General features: G+C 40.8%; 1 protein-coding gene across 2 annotated transcripts in view; it reads right to left on the bottom strand.

Annotated features, from left to right (window-relative positions):
* Positions 1–16,631, bottom strand: part of F13A1 (coagulation factor XIII A chain) — a 65,541-nt gene that overhangs the window by 21,993 nt on the left and 26,917 nt on the right. For both annotated transcript variants that reach the window (XM_080610603.1, XM_080610602.1), the window contains 4 exons: positions 13,683–13,801; positions 8,125–8,232; positions 5,308–5,482; positions 887–1,025 (listed from right to left, as the gene is read on the bottom strand). In XM_080610603.1, the coding sequence (XP_080466729.1) occupies positions 887–1,025; positions 5,308–5,482; positions 8,125–8,232; positions 13,683–13,801 (541 nt within the window). The remainder of the gene's footprint in view (positions 1–886; positions 1,026–5,307; positions 5,483–8,124; positions 8,233–13,682; positions 13,802–16,631) is intronic.

Below are 16,631 nucleotides of genomic sequence, written 5' to 3'. Positions count from 1 at the left end.
ACAATTTTATTATAAAGACTTCCAGATATTAAGTTATTAATGAAACATGCTGATGAGTAGCTATGCTGATAAGTTCAAGACGTCGTTGACACCAATCAGGTATATGAACACTGAATACAACAAATATCTCCTGAACATAGCAATATAGAGGTCACATTCACTGCTGCACTCTGAGGAGGAGAGGCTTGAGGCCCAATAGCCCACATATAATTTCTACGGAACAGAGCATATAATCAATATATGCTACACTTCTCCTGTCAGACAGGAGACAGTAAGAATTTGAGGAGCAAGTAAGAGGACTGTCTTCTCCGAAAAAATACACAGACTCCTTTTATTGTCCCTAGAGATTTTTCTTTTTATAAATCTGGCAGTAGCATTTCAGTAACTTGTATGATACCTTGGCTTGTTTCTGTTTCAGCTGAACTGTATTTATTTTGGAAGTACCTATTTGCAGGAGTGACTGCATGTACACTGTGTAAAACTAGTCTACAAATGCAGGAGCTGGGCAGAAGCAGAACTAGAAGGGCATTTTTCCATAGATACTGTGGTATCACTACAAGCCTGGCTCCAGACCCATGGAAGTGCACATTCTACTCCTTGCAATTTTTAGAAATGGCCTGGCCCTAAGGAGCACAAACCCATTCCAGCTCTTCTGTGTGCTTGAAAGTGCACTGTGTGGTAACTTTAGTAGTGGGATCTCCTAGGGTTCCTCTCTTTACATGACAAGCACTTCCTATTAGTCTACTCACAATCCCTTCATTCTGTTTTACAGAAGCTAGCTATGTTATTTAATGCACAGAGAAATAAACCAACCACAGGCATTGCTGTCGTGATTTTTTCAGCTTATACTGTTGACACATTAAAGGCGTTTGTCAGGAGAACTCACCAGACAGAATCTTTTGTCAGTTTGGTGTCCAGTTTCCCTTCATCATCCAGAAAGAAGTCCAACTGTAAATTGGCATTGTTATCATGGGCAGAACTATAGTTGGTAATGAGTCTTGCAGGTATCCCCAGGCACCTCAGAACTGTGGCAAAGAGAGAAGTGTGATGAGAAGAACAATATGAAGATTGTGCTCATGAATGACAGGATGAGAGGAGAGAAACTATTAATAACAAGAATAAAATGGGAAAACTTTATCAAATCAACCCAAATATTTCTTGCTATCTGTCTTCATATAGAATATGTTAAATATTTTATTTGGTCCCAAAATATGAACATTCAGGATATGTAATGGTGCAATGGTTATAACCTAAGCAGCTGTTTATCAGTAGTTTTAGAACAGTCTTGCATAGCGACTACACTGTAGCTTTCCAGGGCAAATCTGGATGCAACGAGTCAGCTGCATGACCAAATGTGACACAAAGAAAAATAATTTTGAGCTTTTAAGAAATGGAAAATATATTATGTCTCCTACTAACAGTAACCCAGAAGAATCATGAAACTGCACTAAAGAGAAAACTAATAGAAAGCATCTCATTTTGGTTAATTTAGAGTTTTCCTGTTTCACATCTGCTGTCAGAAGGGGTCTGGAGAACACAAAGAATAAAGCAGAAAATTATTTCTAATAAGGGACAAAGATGAAATATTTGCAAGTGAAATGTCAGAGTTAGTTTGAACAAAATAGATTCTGTTGATTGCTAAGTAACAGTATTTTGGAGTCAACAGTCCCTTCTCATAAAGGATCTTAAAAGGAGGATCAAAAAAGAACCCCCCTTCTAAATCTCAGAGCATCACAATGCAGCACTGGTAACACCTCCACTCATTCGACAAGTGGTAAATTTGGGAAACATGGAAATGCTACGGCTATGTCTGAAGTGCAGTACTGTATCATTAGGCAACTGTGTTTGTGGTGCACCCTGGCTGATAAACAGGCATGGAGCATGGCCCCAGGGGGGACTGGGGTTGCAGGATGACACAATATCTCAGCTTCTCCAGATGAAATATTTTGTCTCTCTGCCAAAAAAAGTTCCTGTTTTCCAATTTAGGAGCCAACATGGTTCTGCAGAAAACAGAGAGGAGGGTGGTTTTTTTTGAACAGGAGAATATTTTTACTGAAAATCCTATTTAAAAATAGTTCTGATACTGCAATGTTGAACAGCCCTTGCTCCTACTGCTGGGTTTTGTATATTCATTAGTGTCACTACTGTGACTCCCAATAAAGTGTAACGCTACACATTCATTTCAAGTTCCTGGATGACAAATTACCTGGGTGCATCCAATACCATATGTACCTATTGATTAAACTTAATTCAAGTGCCCTCCCAGGCTTGCAGCACATGAGCCATCAGGGCTCATTGAAAATAATTTGTCTGACAATTTCAAGATTAATGACCATTTTTCAGAATGTTTTAGCATTTTTAATGGATGACTATCCAGAATGTACAATATTGTAACCTTGGAAAGCTGGACTGGTCACAGTGATAAAATGCTGGCAGCTAAGGAAGACTCAAAATCAGCTCAAATCAACCCTGTGAGTTGCACATGGCTGTTTGGACCTTTACTGTCCTCTCTATGCAGCAGTCAGCAGCTGGACATGTAGATGGCTACCTATCAGATCAACCACTGGACAACATTTTCATTTTATAATGCTCAACAGACTTTATATTTCAGCAATCTCTGCAGCAGTCCAAAGTGCCATGTCTCTGACTTGACCAACTTAGTCAGCAAACTGAATCTAGTTTTTCCCCAAATAAATATGTCCCTCCATTTAACACAGTAGACTCCAGGTTTCTGCTGCATTGCTCCAGTTTCACAGTGGCCTGCAGGCAAAATACTTTGCAGTGGTGATTCAGGGCCAGTGCAGAAGGAAGGAGAGAGAACTGGTGGATGTGTCTGTCTGTGATCTAGAAAAATCCTGATGAGGCAATGGGCAGAGAACAAAAGAGGCTTGTGAAAGCCACTGCAAGGAACTGTATCCATAGGAAATGTTTGCAAGAGCCTCTTCGAACACATTGCATTGTGCAGAGGCTCAGAAGCATCATGTACAGACTGTGCCACCTCAGGTAGTGAAGGAAATAGACAACTCTCAGATTCTTTGGATGATGATTGCTCATTATGCCACTGCATCTGGAATAAAATGAACCATTTCATGTGTCAAAGGATGGAGCACCTGCCAGCGCCTCCCCACATCAAAACAGGAGCCTCTCCAGATATATGAAAGAGAACCTGGACATATGCAAAGCATTTGACACTGTCCCACATGACATCCTTGTCTCTAAACTGAAGAGACATGGATTGACAGATGGATCACTCAGTGAAATTGGCTGGATGGTCGCAATGAGTTGCAGTCAACAGCTTGGCGTCCGGGTGGAGACTGGTGACAAATGGTGTCCCTCAGGGGTCAATATTGGAACTGTCACTGTTAAACATCTTTGTCAGTGGCATGGGCAGTAGGATTGAGTGTGCTCTCAACAAGTTTGCCAATGACACCAAGCTTTGTGGGCAGGTTAACTCACTGTGGGGAAGGGATGCTAATCAGAGGGACCTTGGCAGGCTGGAGAGGTGGTCCAATGACAGCTACATGAAGTTCAACAAGGCCAATTGCAAGTTCCTGCACCTGGGTTGGGACAGTCCAAGCACAAATACAGGATGGATGGAGAATGGATTGAGAGCAACCCTGAGGAGAAAGACTTAGGGGTACTGGTTGATGAGGAACTCAGCTTTTCCTATGAAGACAGGCAGAGAGAGTTGCAGTTGTTCAGCCTGGAGAAAAGAAGTCTCTGAAGAGAACTAGATGATATTTAAGGCGCCTTCCAACCCAAACAATTCTATGACTCTACGAGAAGCACAGAAACCTGAAACTACATCCTCTACTGCAGCTATGAGAAGCATGTGATAGCAGAAGGCTAGATGGACAGAAGGCAGCTTTATTTCTAAAGTCCTTGCTGTTTTGAATAGCTCTTGCACTACCTCAGGTAACCAAAATGAGCTATGAAATTCAATTATCCAGATTGTAGGAAAATTATATACAAAATGAAACATACATGTACAGAACAAGCAAAAATAAAGTGAAAATCCAGAGATGTCCAGGGTTGCCTAAGGGTGAAGAATTAGTCTTGTAACTTGTCATTAATTATTCCATTTCCATGTTTGCTGCAGAAGGTGAGTGATTAATATCCTTCACTTTTGATAGAAGTATAATATAAAGAGAAGTATAATGCTATTCCTTGAAACAGCAATATGTGACAGTATTGACGCAAATGAAAAGGGGACAGGGGTCACAGAAAGTTTTTCTGTAATTTCCTTTTCACAGCTTAAATATAAGGACCAAATCTTAGACCTTCATCTGTGTCTGAAAAGTACTTGATGTAAAGTAGCCTCCAAACCTGCAGAAATTCACATTGCATTCCCTTGGTCCTAAGCTGATCTGGTCCCTCCCAGGTTGATACTTAAATGCATATGTTGATGGTGCTTATAAGGAGGATCAGCTGGGCTTAAGAAAGGCACTTTAAATATCTGTTCAGCTTCTTCTGTGGGCCAGCACTGTAAGCATAGGAACTGCTTGACTGGATCTACACTGGCACTTGACATAAGCACTGCTTTCAAATCTGGTTCCTATTATCTGTATAACACACATTTTTTACACTCTCAGAGTTTTTCTTGACTGCTAATATGCTTGCAGTGTGTTCAAGTGTATTAGTAGATGATGCTGTTAGAAAGTGCTAGACAGTAAAAAATGGGACCAATCCAACACTGCTTTCCCTACTGGGTATTACAACCTGCAACACCCAGTTTGCTGCAACATTGGAACTCTAGCTTGAGCAAGTGTGGTTAGACTTGATCTTGTAGTGCTAGACAATTCATAAACCAGGCCAACATTTTCTGCATTATTCTGGCTCACGAACTCCATAGAAAAAGTTAACTGTGGCCAGTAGACAAGTGCTGCTACAGCGCACGTCAGTTTTGCTGGGAACAATCATCAGTAGGTGATGTTTGGCCTTTTTGAAGCAGAAACACTATATCCTTTATTGGGTAATATTTTCATCTTGCATATCTAGATAAATAGCCCCTTGTTCATCTCAGATTTCCTAACTAACTTTCTCTCTCCCAAACTTACCCTTGTGAGTCACTGAACACATTTTACAGAACCAATAGTTAACAGATTTGTGTGGAAGAGCAGCCAAACTGAAGGAGATGCCAAAGGTTTATTTAAAACCATCTATTTTAGCCATATATTTTTAAGTATCTCTGCTATTGACTCCTGAACATCACAGAGCCAGGAAGTATTTTAGTTAGTTTAACCAAAAAGCTCTCTCTGTTATGCAAGAATCACATAACAGTGTGGAATTTTTCTCACTGATACCTACATGTATTGAAGACACCAGCAAAGACCCAGCACTGGCCATATCGCACAGGTTGTTTAGAACTGTAGTACTCCAAAAGAATATCCACACTTCCCGTCCAGGCTGAAGGTGCGACACCATAAGTGTATGTATTGTCCCAGGATCCAGCAATCACGCCATTATCATCCCTGGAGTTGATCTAAGGACAAAGGAAACAACCATTAGGGATGTCAGAGGCTGAATATAAAAGAGCTCTTTAACCCAGCAGACAAAGATAGAATGGGAGAGACTGAATATAGCCAATTTTAGGCTAAAAGTAAGATAGAAATGTTTAATTATGAAGGTATGAGATGAATAAAGCAATCTTGCTAAGGGCCATGGATTCTCCATCACTGAACAATTTTGAAAGAAGATCAGACACTTTAAAAAAATGGTGAAATCAAACAACTACACTGAGTATTCGTGTTGCCAGTTTAGTCAGTTTTATTAACATTAAACATGCTTACAGCTATGCATTTTTAATAAACATGATCAGTTATACACGGATAAGCAAGCTTCAGAAATATTAAGCTGGAAGCTTTCCTAACATTGTCTGTTTTTCTGTCCACATAAGCCCAGAGATTTTCATAAAATCACTCCTAATTTACAGCAGAACAAGAGGAGAATCAGTCCACTGCTATTTTTAGAGCAGAAACTAATTTCTTTGGTCCAGCACATATGAAAACAAGAAGGAATTTGCTGTGTAAGTTTCCCCCTGGTAAGATTATACAGAGCAAAGGGTTTTGCTGACTAATGGCTATACTGATAGGCATTAACGAGCAATATATCTCCTAGCTGCAATCTGAACTAAACCAGTTGAGGCTGTGCAAAAATCTCATTTGCTCTGTACCTTTTAATTATGCTAATGTGGAACAGCTACACACCAGCCAAATAAATCACAATTCTCATTTAAAAGCTTTTGGTTGGATTAACTACTGTTTCATAATTAGAAAATCGACTTCCTGTGAACCCTAGGACTGAATAAAGATAAGTATTCAGAGTCATAACCCAAGGGTTAAGGGGTTGTGCCCATCTCACTGTTGTGGGAAACACGCCAAGAAAAGAGACACTTCAAGGACAGGGCATTGCACTGATCTTCAGGCTCTCATCTGGCTGTAAAGAGAGGAAGAAGGGGATGACTCTACCCAGTCTGCAATGTCAGAATAGCTCAGAAGGATTCCAGTGTGGGGGCACCTCCTCAGACGAGCTCGGCACCAGCACATTTCAGCTTGAGCAAGAGTAAGGGCAAAGACAGAAGGTGGGACTTCAACATCTCTTGGCCTTTTCTTACTGAGGTCCAGATTTCAGGTGGCCAAAACTCCCACTCAACTATGGCCTAATCCTGCAGATTAGACCTGAAGTCCATTGAATCCTGTATTTCCAACGGTGAGCACTCCACCTCCCTAAAATGTTTGAGTGGCTCAAAACCCAAGAAATATTTAAGCTTTCTTTGGCTTCATAAATTCTGTGCTATTCTGCCCTTAGAGATTCCATGGTCCCTGTATGAGGGACTGTTTACATCTACTAGCCCAGGAATGAGGGAACCACATTAAATTCTTTCTTCTATCTGAAGGTCTGAAGCCATATTTCTAATGTCTGAGGTGAAAGAGCTAACCAAAAGGTTAAAAGAGAAAGAGAAGTAGGGGTGTTCGCAATACTTCTTGCTGAAGCTATTCTGTTTCACATGTTGCTATGCAAGATTCAGCATGTGGCACTGAGAGGCTGGAGATCCCATTTCAATGTCATCCAAGACAAAGAGCCCATTCTCTTAAAGCCTGGGCAAATGCTGTAACAAGTGAGTTAAAGCATTATCTCAGTCAGGATGATAGTCAGCCCCTGCAGCCATGTTTTGTGGACACACATACAGCTGTGGGTGTTTAGTGGCTGCCTTGGGAGAACACCTAATGACACCAGCTTGCTGATTAGAGTATTATTCTGGGCAGAGGAAGTCCTCAGTTTAGACCTCTAGAAGGCAGAGGTAAGGACTCAGCCTCTTCTTTTCACATGGTGGATGAGTCTTCCATCTTGAACATAAGAGATGGGGCTGCTCTTGCACCCACATGACTCCTGGTGCCTAGTAGCTGGAAAAAGTGGAGATATGAAAAGTCTTCTCCTTACTCATTGCTTCTGGTTATTTTAGGTACTTCCATTCCAAGCATTGTAAGTTTTGTTGACCCCATATTTAAGAGGACAACTCTCACGGTGTTTTCATCTGGGCTCAAGGTAGCACATATAAATGTTCTCAGCTTAACTAGGCCATTTGGGGCTCAAAAATCAAACACAGTAATGATTGCAGTGTCTGAAGACCACATGGAGGTTAGTGATAGAGTCCACATAAAGTATCTCAGCTCCCCATCCCAAATTTCACCCATGCCTCCTTGCATGGCATGTTCCTCCGTGGCAGAGTTTTCACAATTATCTCAGCTAATGGAAAATGAGCACAGTGTCACACGAAATGTTATCATGCCAGGAGTGCAATGTCTGGAAGTATCTTTCCTGCCAATGAGGTACAATCATTAGGAAAATGAGATGAACAAACATACGTATTTCACCTTTAGTACAGTAAAATAAAAAGCCAGGCCCTAGAGGTCAGAATGGACAATTGATCTGGCATCTGTTGGAGTAAGCACATAGGGCCATGAGGGCCAGCCAGTTCAATCAGCCTGACTTTGATTTCTAGTATGAGGCATCCCTGCCTGTGGCAAGGGGATTGGAACTGAATTATCTTAAGGTCCTTTCCAACCCTAACTATTCTATGATTTACAAGTAATTTCTGACACATATTAGGCATCCATTACTTACCACTGCTGAAGCAACACGGCAGATTTTAATTGGGTTTCCACGCCCAGAGAGCTCCAGTTCTGCCTTGTCCATCAGGAACAGGCAAGCATCCAGAATGTTCTCTTCAAACTAGATAAAAGAAAATAAAAAGGGAAACAGCAGGGAAAACTGAATCACTTTTTATTCTGGAAAGCAAAGTTATATTTTACTGTTGTTATACTAGCTCATCAGCTTAGTCAAGTCAAAGTTCTGTTAAAAATACAAGCTTTTTTCCAGAATAATCGCCCATGTATGGCAGAAAAAAAGGTGAGAGGCTGTGAGGGAAAAGAGAGTGCAATTTTCAATTCAATCTCAGTCCGGTTTCCAGAAGGTTGAAATGACAACACTGCCTTTCTGACAGAACATAAAATTTTAAGTGCTAACAAGTATATAATAGGAAGATATTATAATAACAACTACAAGAAGCTGGTCGGCTCATGAAGGACCTCGTGTCCTTCACAGATTCTAGACCTGTTAATTTCAGGACTTCTCAGACACAGGCAATGCAATGCTGGGAAGCTGAACAATAAGTAGCTTGCCAAACATAATTCAAAGGCATATTTTTAAATTAATTTTTAAATCTCTTTAAAATTAACAACCAAACACTGATTATATAGATTAATCCTGGACTACAAAATGTAGACATCAAAAATACCAAATAACCTAAAGTAGTCTTCTTCCAAAATAGAATGAAAAGGTACATTTTCTTCGATCCACCATGAACAAGCACACGAATGAATTGAGGGCAGAGGTGCCTAAGTAGACCAGAAACCATTTGTCGCAGAACTTGCCCTGCAGTGTATTTCATTTTCCTGAGGAGAAACTGCATAGCAAAGGAAAATACCTCTCCCCTAGAAAATGGTAGGAGACAGGGAAATGCACATTAATGAAACAAGTATCTTCTAGATACACAATCTTATATTAACATTCAAGACAGTGACAGAAACTCCACAGAGTTTTTCCAGTCGCTGTGTTAGGTTTTATGTTCTATGCTTGCATCCTTAAAGATGTAATTCCCTGTAACAGGATTTTTGCTCTCATGTTGCTACTAGAGCTGCATTGATTTTGCAGCTGTCTCCAGATGGGCTTAGGGCTTCTTGGCAGATAAGGGAGATCTTAAGGTTTGCCTCCTGAAGGAAGTGAGCAAAAGCCCAGTCCAAGCTGCTGCTTTGGCTGCCTTGGGAAAGGCAAAGGAGAAGATATCTGAGGTGCTGGAAAAGAAGCCCAAAAGAGTCGAGACTGCTGCTGATGCTGCACGGAAGATGGGTGGGATGGGGATGACATCGCAGGCAGCAGCAGAGCTCTGGCATAAACCAAGAAAACAGAGGCACCACAATGTTTTACCACTCTCAGATATTTCCTGGCCAAGGAAAGCCCCTTTTTCTGCTTCTGTCTTGAGCTTACCTGGCTTTAATTGTTCAGGTTACCACTGCCTTCTCAGCAAACAAGGCAACACACCTCTCTCATCATCACCCACACATGCACTGAATTACTTTCTCTGGAGTGGATGTTCACTAGTGAGTAACACCTTATAGTCTGAGCAAAACTGTATTAATGGTGTTTGGGCAAATAGAGAAGAGAGATCAGTGTTTCCCAGGGACCTACTCCTAATATTGTATCATCCCTGAGAAGCTGTATAATTGCACAGTAGACTCTCCAGTCTTCTCCACTGGTACGTGATGTAAATAATGTTGGGTGGAGAGATGCTGCGGAGACGCTCCTTGCCATTATCCTCATAGCAGATAATGTAAACTCTGAGCCTTCATAGCAATCCTTCTTGCTTCAAGTTCACTTCTCTTCTGGTCTGGCCCAATGATTTATCACTTTCATTAGGATCAAAATCTGCTTTCTGCACTTCAAGTCATCAGCAATGCCTAAGACCTCAGTTAAATTAATAAGAAGTTTACCCTGCAAATTAAATCTTTCTCATCTACAGTTTATGAGACACTGTCAATCTTGCCAGCATTTACAGAAAGAATAAAGAGAAATTGCTATCAGGGTTGTTGCCTTCCACCTTAGCATTTACAAAATGACATGAATGCTTGTGAAATAACTGGATTAACAGCAGAAGAGATAGGAAAAGCTGTAAAGTCTAGCTGCCTTACACTGTTGCAGTAGGATGCAGAGTAGCCTTAACTCTAAATCGAGTTTTGCTCTTCTTCACTATCCAGGGATTTGAAAATATTAAATCAAACTAAATCAGTTTCCTGCTCTCATTCTTGGCTTGAAAATGCTGTCTAGAGAGAAGTGGAATGGGAACACAGCATTTGTGAGGCTGAATGCTTCTGAAATGTCAGAGGAACTAGAGCAGCAGTAGGTAGCCAGGACAAGTGAGTGAACTTGGGCCAGGTGCAGGCCCTGTCTTCTCAACACAAGTTGAAATAGAAATAAACCAAATTCAGGACCAAGGAACTTTGTCAAAGACACCTGGGAAAGACTGCAGACGAAAATCAAGGCATGAGAAAGCACATAGGCAAAGGGGTTCTGTTTGCACACAGACATGCACTGTATTACAGAGCAATGTGTTTAGTTGGGCTGGCCTTCAGTGGGCATCCTCTTTCATGCTCAACTGTTCCTAATAGATGACATTCCATTGAAATCAAAGTCAGAAGGGCTGTTTGCACTAGTTGAGTTAGGGCTGTATTTCTCACAGTCAGTTGCAGGCATATGTGATCTCCTACTGATTATGGTCTGATCTGACCAAATACACATGTTATGGAATCACATTTGCACAGTGGGCTGCAAAGCTAATGCAGCTCAACATGTGGACATGAGACAACTCATGATGGCAACAAGAATTCTGTGACCACCTGCCTAATTTTATTTTTCTCACCAAAAAACCCCAACATCAAATGAACAATATAGCACCCAGCTTCTGACATTTCACAGCTAGAGAATTCCTATGTGCCTAGATTTGTTTCAAAGCAACATTTCCCCTGAATTCCCTGTGGGCTTTTCTGAGTGACTGACTACGCTTTCTTAGAAGAAAAGAATCACAGTCATGTTACAAGGATCATCTCCAACCTCATTCATTAGAGCCATGTTTCAATTGCTCTGTTGTTTTTATTCCTTGGTCCATATTTCTTGCCTTTCCTCCTCTCATGTTGATGCTGCTCATCAAATACAGCAGCTGCAAGAATAATCTCCCCCTAGTAACCCAGTTTTGAACTCTATGTTCTTTTTTAATTTACAACCTGAGTTAAAGCTTCCAGCTGTCATTGGTCAAAGCAATTTTTTAGCCTGAGAATATTACCATGCCTGAGTCTATCTGTACTTTGTATGTGACCCAATACTTTTCCTCTCCATGACTGTATGCGGCCTTATGCTTTTACCTACACTGTCATAAAGGGCTATATATCACAAATATAAAGTGCATACTTGGGTGATATATCCATAATATAGGCCATGCTGCTAGTATTTTTACTTGCTCACAGTAATGCTCTTATTCTTAACATCTAAGATTGCTGAAAATGAGGAAGATGCCTGGTTTTAATGCTTGGAAGTTTTCAGGGTAAGGTCAGGAATATCACACCATTCATTTCACTGAGAGTGAGGGAACTGTACTTCTGCATTGCTTTGCAGTTTGAGATGTCTGTTACACCCATACAAAATGACTGATTCCATTAAAGCTTTTTGCTTGGCCCCCTTAGATGCATCTGCCACAGTTTTCACATGGGCAAGTGACAGCTAAGAGTGCACCACGGCACAGTGTGGAAATCAGGTCCTCCAACTTCAGACAACATAGAATGAAAGTACATGACAGAGGGCTATGGAACAGCCCTAACCTCACAGACAGAACTACTTCCTACCAAAACCAAATAAATAATGCAGTTTCTCAAGGGAGGCTGGTGTTTGTGTCAGGAAGGTGCCAGATTTTCAGAATATAAGCACTTCAGGCCAAGCCAGTATAGGCCATAAATTTAGCATCTCAGGACATAAATCCAGTAGCTGGTTTAAGCTCCAGACACTCATTCCCCTCCTTTCCCCTTACATCTGTCACAGAGTGAATCCCAAATCCAGGAAGGGAGCAAGCCCGAAAAATAACTCAGGGGAAGGAAAGAAAAAACAAACAACACAACAACAAAAAACCCAAACTGAAACAAAACCCCAAAAACAGAAATCAAGAAGATGCTCATTCAGCTAGATCAGATCTCCAGTCTGATTCACAGCACGGTTGCACAAGCACTTGCAGGGGGAAGGAAGGGCCAGGAGGGGGCATTTTTGGTCAACTTAAAGGCACACCAGCTTTGGCCTCAGGATCTGGCTTCCCATCTCTTATATCAGAGGCACCATCAGCTTATGGAATTCCTTTCCGTCAACACCTAATTTAAGGGTTATTTTTATCACAGTTCAGATAACAGTCAGACCCAACAAACAACGGCACTGACACAACCAAAAGAATGGTGCAAAGGCAGGAACTCCCTAAGGCAGTGCTGCTGCAGGAAAAAAGATGAAATTGTCCCCTTAAATAAGGAAACAAGACAGATGTGAGTTCAAAGAGCTCTCCAGGGCAAGCACACTGGCAATCCGTCTAGTTCAAGCTCTGAGATTGTCTTTAGCTGACGGAAAGAAAGCAAAGCAAGAAGGACCCTTATGCAAGGCTGTGCCAGGGAGGTGCCACGAAAACTGAATGGATCTGTCACCAAAGCATTAAGGAAATATTTCAATACTTTCTTCATTGTGCTGTTGTGAAAATCCAGGAGGTGAGATGAGCAGAGTTTACCATATACAAGTGACAGCTAGCGTGAGTTTTGCTTATTTTGATTCTGCACATTAACGCCTTTTGCCATTCTCACACAACAACTTAACTCTTTCATCCCGCAGGGTTTTTCAGGCTGGTTAGTGCTTTCAAACAGATTGAGGTAAAATAGTCAAACAGTAAGTCTGATGTTATTGAAGGTACACCAATACTGCACAGCAGCCTGACAAGGAGTGCTTCCCCAGGCTGTAAGAGTTCACTGGAGACTGATGTTGTCAAGTCCAGGCAGCAAAGGAAGAGGTTTTCCTGCTTGGTTACTGTAGTGAGGAAATTTAAAACTCTGGGATTAAATCACAGGTTGTCATATGAACAAGCTGACCCCCAAGAAGGCCAGAATTATTTCTGCCAAACTGCTAAGGAAGGGTCAAAAAGCAGTGCAACCTATTGCTAAAAATCAATCTATCAATAATCAATCAATCAATCAATCAATCTTTCTGCTCTTTCTCCAAATCATTTTGATCCTGAAGCAGGAACAACTTAGCAGCAGAAATATTACTGCATTGTGGAAATCTCAGCTAATGATTATAACTTTGAACCGGCAGTCTTTTAGTATCTGAAATATGCTCCCAAATCAAGATCTTTGAATATTAGCTATTATAACACTGCTTTTCTGGATTAGGCATATACCCACTTCACACGATTTTAAAATTATGCCCCTTGCCTTTCTGAAGCAGTGACCAATAGTGCACTCCAGAGCCCACAGTCGCGACCACAGTCTGCAGACAATTAAACTCACTTGCTGTCCTACTGGGAGCAGCCAGGGAATGTCTAAATAGCTCACCTGACCGTAACTCCAGCTTCTTAATTTTATGTCGTTGATGTTTCCATGGAAAACAATACCAACATCATTCAGGACATATTCTTCCCTTTCCTTCTCATCATCCAGATACACGGCATCCTCTGCATCAGTTCACCGAAAAGAAATGTTAACACAGTTGCTTAGTTTTCATATAGGACAAATAAAACATCTTAGCATATAATACAGTCATCTTTGATAAAAAGCACCCCTCTTCCATCAAACAAAGCATTACTTGCTTCAACAGAGTACAAGGAGGTAGTGACCCAGTCAGGAATATGATAAGCAACTTAAAAGCACGTAAAATGCAAAAATGCTGACAACTCCTGCCTGCTTTCTCAGGATCTGTAAAGTAAGATTAAAATGTCACATCTTATCAGGAATTTTATGATTACTGTGTACCACTAATTTAAAAGTTGGAGCACCATGACGCAATTCTGCATCCACACAAACAGATCAAAGAACAATTTCAAACCTATTAATGTTAATGGAAAACAGCTCAAGTCAAGAGATCTAAAGAAAAATCTGTAGTGCATTAAAAAAAATTGAATACAGTTTTTATAATGTATTAACAGAAGGGCTTGATTACTTTTTCTGTATGTAAGCTATTGACTGGAGTATCCCTCCCCCATGTAGCTTGACTGACCAGCTAATACGGGGAGAAATTCAAGTGTGTCCATGAAAACTGAAAGTACTTGGAGGAGAACTTTATCAAAACATATACAAAGGGTATATCCTAGATTGGTCTTATATCAAGAACATATGCCTGGGCCCTCACCCTGCAAACATGATTTGCAGAATTAAATAACTCCCTTTTAGCATTCATAAATAACCCCAAACGATATGAAACATTCAGACATTCACAGGTATGAAGCAGGTTGTGATTCTGTGATGTTAGAATAGTTGAGGATTTCGTTACTGTACCAATTGTTGTATTTTGAGACTAAGAGATACAGCTTAACAATTAATAGTATGGGAATTAATTAATTTGAGGAAATCAGTAATGTGGTACCACATAGGAAATTAAAGGGAAGCAGTAACCTCTGGTAGTTTGATATGGGCAAACTACCACTCACTACTGTAGATTTCTTCAGCATCCCACTACAAATTACTAGAGGATCATTTAACTTTTAAAAGCCTATTGATTCGTTGTATTTTGTTGAAATGTGAATCAGATTTGTACTTCCTTCTGAACCTCATCCTCACAAGCTTCTTCATTTGCCCATAAAACTGCAATTTGGCTGAAAATAAAGCTAAAATCTGAGCCCTCTGAAAAAATCAATGGCAGAACTTACACTGGCTTCAGCTACATGAAGGGTTTTACCAGTCTACACACCTAATCCTGCTGGGAGTTCTGTTTTCTCTGAAGATATATATACAGGAGGCATTATGAATAGATATGTAACATAATGACCTCCACATTAGTCTGCAACGAATGATACAGAAGCAGGTGCTAGATACAACACACCTTTATTGCATTTGAGGAGATCAGTGTTTCCTATTATGCTTTTGACAGGGATGTTGTACAGCCTCTGCCAACTGCTTCCAAATCCAAGCAAACAGAGAAGCAGCAGGTTTTGTTGGGTTTTCCCTAAGGTGGGAATGTCTGAGACCCACTTTTGCATTTGGTGGAGTGTTGGTATTCACCAGGCTTCTAAGGGCTGGGGCATCAATAAGTTTCCATATAGGCTTGTCATTACCCCTGACCTAGTGAACCTTTACCCAAGGACAAAGTGGAAGGTCATGGGTTTATTATATTTAAAGGCTATTAGGTGAAAGAAAGCATTAAAACTTGACAGTGAATCAAAAAGGTGCAGTCATTTATGCCAGCAAGGACTCTGATACTTACGAAACTCTATTTTTTTAAGGGCCAGCTCCCAGCTCTGAACAAGTTCTGCATAACATCCCACTAAAAATGTTGCAGATGTTACAGATCATCTAGGCTCTGTTTCATCAGGCTAGGTCTGCCTGATTTGCTGACTGAACAATTATATGCATTCTCTCAGTGAGCTTTGAATTTTCTTAAGGCACATCCACACAAATGGTGCAGAGAATGCATTTAAAGAAGGAGAACTCACACCTTCCTCTGTACAGTTCTGTATTCAGTGAAGTGTGTGCATATGCCTTCTTGACAGCTGTTGTTTTCTTTCAGGGATTAAAAATATCAATATTGATCTGGTTGGTATCAATTGAGATGCTTATGTTATTTTGAGACTGCCTGATCTTTGCTAAATCAGATGAAAATTGATTAACTTCTCTGTCAATTATTTTAAAATATTTGTGGTTTTTGACAAAGTAAAAAGTGTTTCTGTGTTTCCCAGAGAAACCAGCTGCTTTGATTTTTGACAGCTTTCACTGCCCCTGAGACTGTTTAGAAGAAAATATGAGGCATCTGTGACTACTTTGATGCTAAGCGTGCTCTACATAGTACAACTCCTAATTATTTTGTGCAAGTGGAGGCTCACATCTGACAAACGGAAGAATTCCATGGAAATGTGCTGGGTTTGTTTGTTCTTCTTCTCTAGCAGTTTAAGGGGTTTTTTTACTCACTTCTTTCATCCTGGGAAATTACTAAGACACTAGCAATGCTACAAAGAAGCAAATTAGCCTCTGTGCTTCTCTGTTTGAAGATGGATAAGGTGAAAATACACTCCACGGGAAGACAGTACTGCAGGCGAGGAATCCCACTCAATTCCCAGGCTCAAGGCTGAGGAATGAAGAACAGCCCTTTCCATATGCGAAAGTGAGTAAACATGAGAGGGCCCTGGCCACTATGGGGGGACCCCATTCCCACTACAGCAACTGCCTGGAGCTGGAAATTCTATCTTGTAGTGCAGACAGTGACCGCTGAGCACAGCAGCACCACAGATGGGTGGATGTGGCAATCTTGCCCTGATACTCAGCCTCCATTTAACACACTCCCATGGGAATCCA

Source organism: Psittacula echo (assembly GCF_963264785.1).
Source record: "Psittacula echo genome assembly, chromosome: 2".
NCBI lineage: Eukaryota > Metazoa > Chordata > Aves > Psittaciformes > Psittacidae > Psittacula > Psittacula echo.
The sequence above is the reverse complement of the archived record's forward strand: the minus strand, read 5'-3'. Positions and strand labels throughout refer to the sequence as shown.